The sequence below is a fragment of the Numida meleagris genome, chromosome 6 (genome assembly GCF_002078875.1).
Source record: "Numida meleagris isolate 19003 breed g44 Domestic line chromosome 6, NumMel1.0, whole genome shotgun sequence".
Lineage (NCBI taxonomy): Eukaryota > Metazoa > Chordata > Aves > Galliformes > Numididae > Numida > Numida meleagris.
The window spans coordinates 3182625-3191467 of NC_034414.1; the positions used below are offsets into that span (position 1 = coordinate 3182625).

Sequence of the window (8843 nt, forward strand, 5' to 3'; positions counted from 1 at the left end):
GTTATCTTGCGTTGTGAACAAAATCTATTAAGACTGCGTGTTTGGGGGTTCTACATGTGACAAAACAGAATTTTTATGTATCTAAGTATACTTTACAGATTGAGACAGATTCATGAGATCTATGACCAGGGAAGTATTTAAGAACAGCTAAGTGCAAAACTATAAGCCCAACTGTTTGCCTTACATTTTGCTTGTGTGTATGCCGTGTTAGCTTATGAAAATTGATAACTAGATGATAGAAAATATCAGCATATATGAAAAAGGCAACTATTCTCACCTGAGTGCATAGATCTATAATAGCTACCGTGTCAGTCACGTTTCCAAGATGCAAAGGCTGCAGCACCATTCCAGAGAGGCGGGCTGGGCAGTGTGTTGGAAGTCAAAATACTTCGTAATAAAAACTAGCAGGAAAGCAGACTGAGATCAGAAAATCAAAGTTAAATGCTGTCTTGAACTGACAACATAGAATAAAACAGTGTGTTGAGACAGAATTCTTGCAGTTAAGGAATGGGAGATGTAATTCTTCTCCCTGTAATGCAGTAGTCTGTGGCACCGTGGAACATAAAGCACGAGCAAATTGAAGTAAACAAAAATGTGAAGCAATATGAGTACTTTATTGTAGCTCGAAAGCATACAATAACAAAACTTAAACACTGTATTCTAAGGATGCTTGCTTTTTCTTCAGAAAGATCTCCCTTTTAGAGAGAGGATTTCAAATACTTCTAACTCGTGCCAAAGTGAATAACCTCTACTCTGCCTTAGTAGAAATAACATCAAAATCTTCAAAACACTACGAGGAAACTGGCCTAAATCAGAAGACTCGAACCCTTGTGATTCATAGGGTATCTCTGAATGGGACAGTATGCTGACTCTTTAACATCCGAGTCTGAACTGTGGTAAATACTGGTACAAGATGCAATAATGTTCCATGAACAGAAGTTCTTGTCTTTATTCGCCATAAAGTAAACATGAATCTGACCTGATCATTGTACCTTTTTTAAGCTGTTCTAAGAATTTCTCAAGATACAAGCTCGCAAGTTTTTCTTGCAAGATGGAAAACGTTTAACAAATGCCCTAGGTTATTAGCAGTAGGTGATGTTTTTGTTTTACTTGACAGCTGTTGTCTGCTGACATCAACAGCAGATTGACTCTGTTGCATCCACTTCTTTTCACTCGCATTCTTTCTTTTCCACTTGAGTGAGGCCGCCAAAACCAATTCCTTTGGGACCAAAATTCTTTGCGTAGCAAACTGCAAAAGAAAGAAGAGGGGAAGGAGTATTGTGAATGCTTGCCTACATGGCTTTTGGGTTTGGTACTGGTTCCAAAGGTAAGTTAATACAAAGAAGGAAATCTGAGTCTTTCTCAGAAGTGTCAACAGATTCTAGTAATGAAAAATGTTTGAATTAAACATATGTCACATCTGAGTTTCTCAAAAAGAAATTGGAAAAAGTATGTATTTAAAATTTCAGTGACAATTCCTTTAAATATGCTTTTCTGTCCGTGCAGGCTGAATATCAGAGGTTTCCAAAGGAGGTTAGAAGAACTCGAGTGTAGTCCAGGCAACTTTGGATGGTTGTTCGGGCAATCCTGTGTGACTCTTTATTGCTGAGTATGTTCATACTTGTGTATCACGACTCCTCTATAGTAGTAGCGGTCAGCATGTTTGTCAAAGTATGTTTGTCTATGTTTGTATCTCTTGCTGTTGTCAAACTGTGCCCAATTTCAGTATTCTTTAGGACTCTCAATAGTTTAGCCTAGGATATAAAAACTTGGCATGCTTTTCTGCTAAAGCTCTTTCTAAGAAATCTGCAACATTTGTTGGTCTGAGAAGAATATCTGGGTGTGTAATTCAGCATGGATGCATCATCTTCTGCGTTACCAGTGTGTAGGGGAAGCATCTCTTTTGAACTCTTACTCTCAAGAATACCAGCTAGGCCCACGATCTTTAAAGATCTGTCTGTGTCTTTGTGATTTGTTAAAGTTGCTAAGCATGCAGTAAGGCAGATCACAATGGCAATATCAGGTCTAAAAGGAGTAACCTTAGGCTGACTCTCCAACTCCATGGAGATCATTGCGATTCTTACCTTTACAGTAGAGCTCTCCATCTTTGTCTGTAACGTTTGTAGATTCCAAACTCTTTCCACAGATAGCGCAGCGGAAGCATGTTTTATGCCAAGGCTGGGGGAATGAGGACAATTCATTGTGTGTTACAGAAGATGCACAGCTTGCAGATGCAAGAAACAGCTGTTGCTTTTCATTGTGTGAGGAGGCTAAAATTGTTGTCTCGGTCTTATGACTTCCAATTTTAGCCCTTTTACATTAGTTTTTCAAATTATTATCCCATTTTAAGACCTTACCTAGTGAGCTGCTTGTTGATGGAGGTCTGGTAAAAAGCAGAGAGCTATGGATAGTGCTCTCATTGGCCACGTCCTCCATGTACTGAGATAGTGCTCTAGTAAGAGTTCCCAGAGCAGAGGGCCAGCGTATCACGCAGTGCTGTTTTTTCTAGTCACAGAATCTCTTTAATATATCTGCATTTGCCGCTACAAATAGATGTTTGAATTATAACTATCCCAAGAGATGTTAGTAGGGTGACACTGGAATCCAGAAAGGATGGGCTGTCCCTCAGACATTGACAAGATGCAGAATGCTGAAGAAGGCTTGTGCAAAACCATGACTTCAACTTGACTTGAAACCTGACAGTCAGCACGTTGGACATTTTGCTAATTCATCCTTACATTTTCTTCATCAACACTGAGTAAATCTTCAAGGATTGATTAGCGATACTTAAGTTTGGTTGTGTTTTTTTTTTTTCCTTGTGCTTTAGTAACTACTTACTTTTCCTCCTCCCATTATCTTCTCTGCAGCATACACCGACTTGCCACAGCGAGGACATTTATCCACATCAACCATCTTTTTGGCAAACTTGGAAGGATTAGTTGGTGTAGAGGGGCGAGCAGGCTTTGGTGATCCTCTAAAACAGAAGTTTTCCACGTTACAACATGTTGCTTAACATGTTATTTTCACTCTGGAAATCTGATTGTTGTTTTTTTATTATTATTGTTTGTTAAGTGATCAAAATGTTATTTTGAATGCTTAGTCATGTACAGAACTGCTTTTGAATTAGCAGATTGCTGGACTGCAGCAGGTCATTAAGGCCCAGGACACGGCAGCTCCTGATACAGAGCTCTGCCCACAGTGGAAGTGTATCTTACAAGGGGTGCAGTTCAATACAGCAGTTAAGCTTTTATTTCCTGCACAGCACACTTGTTAATTGGTTTCTTTATAGTAGTACCAGAAGAAAATGTTGGTGTTGAAATGTACAGCTTTGAGAATAATAGAAAAATACTACGAAAATGCACTGTCAGATGTAATTACATGCAGCTGGAGCTGTTGGAAGATGGGAGCCTATGGGAATGCCTTTGCTCAGTCATGTTCTCGGTGTGCTTGTAAGAGTTGTACGAGCCTACTGAAGGGAAGGCTGTGGGAGAATCCCCTCTGCTACCCGTGCTGTGTGTGGTTAGGGATCAGCAGAACACCTGCAATGCCCCTGAGTGACAAGTAGCATCAGGCAGCCAGGTGGTGCTGCCGGGAGGGTTGAACTCACTGTTGCAGGTTCAGGCCCAGATGGTCCCCGGTGTCGGTGCTGAGGCATCCGGCCCCTTGTCCGAAGCCAATGCCTTTGGGGCCGTATTTTCTCCCGTAGCAAGTTTTGCAGTAGATTTCAGATTCGTGAGCTGCCACCGTGGTACTGTCCAGAGCCTTCCTGCAAGCCACTGCAGAAAGGAAGAGAGGCATGGGTAAACATCTGTGTATTGCAATTCGAACTAACATGGGTCAGAATAATGACAGTTGTTGATTTTTGTAGAAAAAGAAGGATGTCAGCACGCTGTCAGCAACAGCCCAGTGAAGTTCTATGTGAAGCTGGGTCGGAATCAAGCAGGGCACTTTGTTTATGTGGTTGCATTTCCTTGGGCTGTGGTGCCATGGGGAGCAGTGGCCCCAAATGCCTGATGGTCTCACCTCTGTTGGACTTTGTCTGGGGTGACAAGGGTAGAGTGATGGAAACTCTGAGAGCGCAAGGAACCTCCTCCTCGCTGTTCTTGTTGTGGAGAAAGGCCTCATGGCTTAGCTCACCAGAAATAGTCCTGGGGACTCTGGGGTAGAACGTGCCATGGCAGTGCCACCACTTAATGGAGTACAAGTCGTACCCTCTGTGTCACTGCTTTAATTCTAGCCTCTGCTTGAAAGGACCAGAAGTCCCTGAGTGCTAACAGCTGCTGACGTGGGGTCTTGGTGGGCACGTGTCCCTGCTCTGAGAGGCACAGGTGGCACTCGGAGCCAACAGGCATTGCTAAGGCCACCCTTGTGTCTGCTGGTTCTCATCAGATGGGCATGGAAGGCAGGTTAATCCCTCCACAGTTCTCCGGGGTGCTTTGCAGATCTGAAACCTGATCCGCCTTCAATGAGTGGGTCCGGTTACCAGTGCATCTCCTTGCCTCTTATGCCTGGAAACTGAGACGATAATGAATGGGAAAAAATAATAGTGGCATTCTTAGTGTGCTTGGTGGCTGTGTACACTGTGCTGCTTTGGGAGCTCAATGTGAGGCAGCCCCCTCTGCTTCGAGAGAGATGAAGCTTTCAGTTGCCAGTACCTATGGAAAATCAGGGTTCTGTAGTACGCTTAAAAAAAAAAAAAATAGCCCTTCTTACCAATTGGTCACTATCAACAGTGATTGGTACGGATTGGGGGGTGGAGAAAAGGGGGAAGTGTTCTCTTAACGTCCTTTGAATAAATGTGCATGCCACTGAGGGCTGGCGATAGCCTGGGAAATCAATTGCTGAACTGATGTAAGTGACACCAACCTGTGAAATGCACAAGTTCTGAAAGCAGCCGAAGTTCAGGTTCTAGAGAAGCTAGCCGAGCGTTTGATTAGTCTTCCTTAATTTCCCTCCTGTGTTTAACTGTACTGCTCTGAGTCTCTTACATTCATTCAAGTCAGAATTTAAGGATTTAAGGCAATACTGGAACCAGTGCAGCTTTGTTTCTATCACTGTACTGTGTAGAGGGGAATATAATTTGCACGGGCTTCTTTAATTAAAGGGAATAAAACGAGGGGCTTCTGTAAATGTGCAAAGTGGATCACTTTGTGGTGCAGTCCCCTCAGCTTTGAGATGGTAATTACGTTTGCTGAGGGAGTTAGTGGAGGATGGAAACTCTAGCAGTAGATAGTGTTTCTATTTCTGGCCCTGTAGGGATCGAGTATCAATTCACCACAACAGATGGAGCAAAAGCCCTTGAAGTGCTATTGTTGAAACAGTTTTGGGACCTGTCACCTGCCAGCAGAGAGCTGGCACTGAGGGGTTTCAGGCTTATGGCATGAAATGCTGCCAAATGGCCACCACGGCCGTGCTGTAAGCAAAACCTGACAGGGGAACAAGGTAGGCAAAGAGCAGGCTGCGCAGGAAGGAGGGCTGGCTGGAAAGAGGCTCTTGACACGTCTGTAGGGTGAAGCTATGGGCGTGATTTTATCGTTCAGCTCACCTGTTTCTCACTGTGCCAGAAGATTGGTCCAAAAATGCTGCTGGTTTTAGTGGGTGTCATCGAATGCAATAAAAGCTCGACTAAATTGATTCTGTGTTTGTACCTGAGATTGGGTATAGAGAGGATCTGTTTTCTATGTGTGCTGAGAAATGGAGTCCTGTAACTGGGTCATGGAGAAGCCCGTGAACGTGGTATGTGATGCGGAAGGATCCAGCCCAAAGCTGGTGATTAGTGTTGGTGCATCAAGGGAAAAGGAAAGCCAATTAACACACCGCTTACTTACCAGCCAGGCTTCGCTCCATCCTTCATTTGACTTCTGGGAATACTTGCTTTAGTATCCAACATTTTGATGGGTTAGTTCACACTTAGGAGCCCAACAGGCAAAAAAAAAGGTTAAAAGCAGTAGACCTAATGAGTATATGTTATCACAAGTGTTTTGGAAAAGATCATTTATGTCAAAAAGGAAGCTTAAACTTGTTCCAGTATTAAGTGTCTGGGAATTTATATGGGAGGGAAATACCATTAACTGTGACCCAGCAGGGCAGCTGTTAGGCAACAGTCTACTCACTTGACTTCTTTCCTTTCATATACCTTTCTATCATTGAATAAAGCATGTGTCAATTGAAGCTTTTCTCGTAATTAGCATGTTCACCTTCAGATTGTCTGCAAAGCACGTAGCTATCTTTAGTTCTCAGCGAACTGTTTGTTCTCTTCATTGAGGGTGAATGGGGTTGAACTGATGGTGCCTTCTTGCTGATGTTTCCAGTGTGAACTCATCCACAGAGAGAGCTGCCTGCCCAGCATTGGGGGAGCACGGGGCAAAGAGGAGGTGAAAGGGGAATATCTGGAATGTGGGGATGGAGGAGGCTGAGGTGCTCGCAGGGGGGTGGTGGGAGAGGTTGATGATAGAGAGAACTTTTCTGTGTGAAATGATTTTTTGGAATGATCCATAAAAGTAATCATGTCCTGTGGTATCGTAATTAGAGCGACTTCTGTCTCAAGAGCACTGGTTTAGTTCCTCGAGGCATTTTGACTTGAAACCTGCAGTATGCTACCTTGTGGGACAGAAGGTGAGATTCTGTGGGCATTGGTTTAGATGCCATGTTTCTGAAGCTCTCTGGAGTCCCTAACAAAAAACATCCAGTGCGTGCTTCACAAAAGAGAAGCCAGGGTCCTGAGGGAGACGTGGCTCAGGGGGAAAGGGTTATTAAGAACTGAGGAGGATTGGCTCCCTCCTCTTGTCCCCTCCCTTGTGTTGAAGGCAGTACCATGCACATGGCCAAAACAAAAAACCTCCAACTATATAGGATCCAATTAGGATCCCTAAGGTTCTTAGAATAGCAGTCTGGAGTACCGTGCTGTGCCCCAGGTGGGATGATAAGCATGTGCCTGCTCCCTGCTTTGAGCTTTCTCAGTGGTAAGATGCATGAACCTTACAAATCTTCCCTCCCTGATATTCAGTCTGGTGCTGGTTATTTCTACCCTCCTGAGCACGGCTTGGGCTGCCTTGTGGCCTGCTCTGGATGTCCCGTGAGCAAACAGGTTGAGTTAGGCCAACTGTGAGCATCTTCCTTCTGCTTCTCCTTGGATGCAAGGCAATACAAAAGGAACTACACTAGCTTTAAGGGAAGAGCTATAGAAACAGCTGTTTTACGTGGTTTTCACTTTGCACTTACTGCAGAGGAAGCAGGTCTTGTGGAAGCTCCTTCCATTGCACTGAATCTCCTCAGCATGGTACACTGTCTTTTCACAGGCGCCGCATTTGGCTCCACCTCCCCAGTTTGGCATCCTCGTATGTGAAGGGCAACCTAGAAAATCAAATGACACGAGTAAACCCAACAGGAAAAGTGATATTTATTTCCTTTCAAGTTCTATTGTCTGGTAGCCCCAAGCTAGGATCTGCTCATGTGAATTGCACCACAATACTTGCAGGCTGTCATCAAGCTTCCTCAGTGACGTGTGAAGGCAATTTTCTGTCAGTGTGATGTCATGCCACCCAGTTCATACCTGGGTGAATTCCACCGTGAAGCTGAGTGAATGCATGATGTCATTTCTGAGGATGCTGTAACAGAACCGGGTTGGTCACTGTGCTTCAAGACCGCTGCTGCACGGCTGTTGTAACATAGTTACTGGTTCCTGAGGGGCTTTCACTTGTCAACTGGTGTTAGAAATCTAAACATCTGAGAGAAATAGCTTTGTGCTTCCTACTTCCATAGCACTGGAAGTGCTCGCCCAAGGTCACGCAAGACAGCAGTGACAGAGCCTGGAGCTGAGCATGGGTCAGCAGACTGTGCTTGGTAAGTGCCCCTGGTGATTGTGCTATCTTGCAGCCGGAGCAGCCGCAATCTACGCTTTGCCCTTCTGTTTTCTTGTTTGAGTCATTGTTTCTGGAAAGTCTGGGACGTCATCTTGTCATCTGCACGTCCTGTTATCAGGCTGTTCAGGCTTCTGGCTCGGGCCACCTCCGTCCTTCTTGGAAAACCACTCACTTTCTTATTATAGGCCTTTCAAAGTCTGCTGGTCCCGTTGGGATTTGATTAGATCCACCACTAGTTGTTCTTAACTAAGAAAAGGATTTTGAACGCCAAATCGAGCCTTCCACCTGAGAATTTTCTTCTGATGCCGTGTAAAAGAGGGGAGTTTGTCACGGTAGCGATGTAACGTAGCAGTTATTGGAAGCAGCTTGACTTCTACCCCGGTGTCTTGCTGTGCACGCAGGACACCAGTGCCCTGTCTATCATGATCTGGGTGACTTCCGTACTGCATCTGCTGAGTTTCAGGAAGAAACAAACATTTTCTGTCTGCCAGCTCTGCAAGCTTAACCTCAAGCTCGTCCTGGCTGCTAACCCTAACGATCGTGCAATTGCAGCAGAGGGAATTGCTATCCACCAGAAGGAAGGCAGGACCCTGGCACAGCGGCGTGTGCTTGTGGGCACAGCTTGGCCAGCGGTGTTTGACAGCAGTGCAGATGCGAGCATCTCTGAACACATCCTCCTGAGCGCCCTGGTGATTAGTGCAGCTGGAGCAGCACTGAGAGCTGTCCCCAAGGAGAGTGCTTTGCACCTCTGGTCGCTGGCTGCTAATTACGGTAACATGACTTGGGCATGCACACACATTTTCCATGCTGCTTTGGCATCACCTGATGGGAAGGCGTAGGAGAAAGAAGTCACAGTAAAACCCTTCCTGTGAGGATTCTGTTTCACTCCTAGCGAGAGATGCTCAGCGTGGCCTCAGTTAGAAGTATAGAAATACTTATTCCTTACAGAATAAACAACAATAATGTCAAATTAAACCACTC

At 44.8% G+C, this 8843-nt stretch overlaps 1 protein-coding gene across 1 annotated transcript; it reads right to left on the minus strand.

Annotated features, from left to right (window-relative positions):
• Nucleotides 105-7408, minus strand: CSRP3 (cysteine and glycine rich protein 3). Its single transcript, XM_021402715.1, has 5 exons — nucleotides 7222-7408; nucleotides 3608-3776; nucleotides 2839-2974; nucleotides 2085-2178; nucleotides 105-1249 (listed from the first exon to the last, which is right to left on the minus strand). The coding sequence occupies exons 1-5, from the start codon at nucleotides 7331-7333 to the stop codon at nucleotides 1170-1172; spliced, it is 591 nt and encodes a 196-aa protein (XP_021258390.1). The 5' UTR covers nucleotides 7334-7408; the 3' UTR covers nucleotides 105-1169.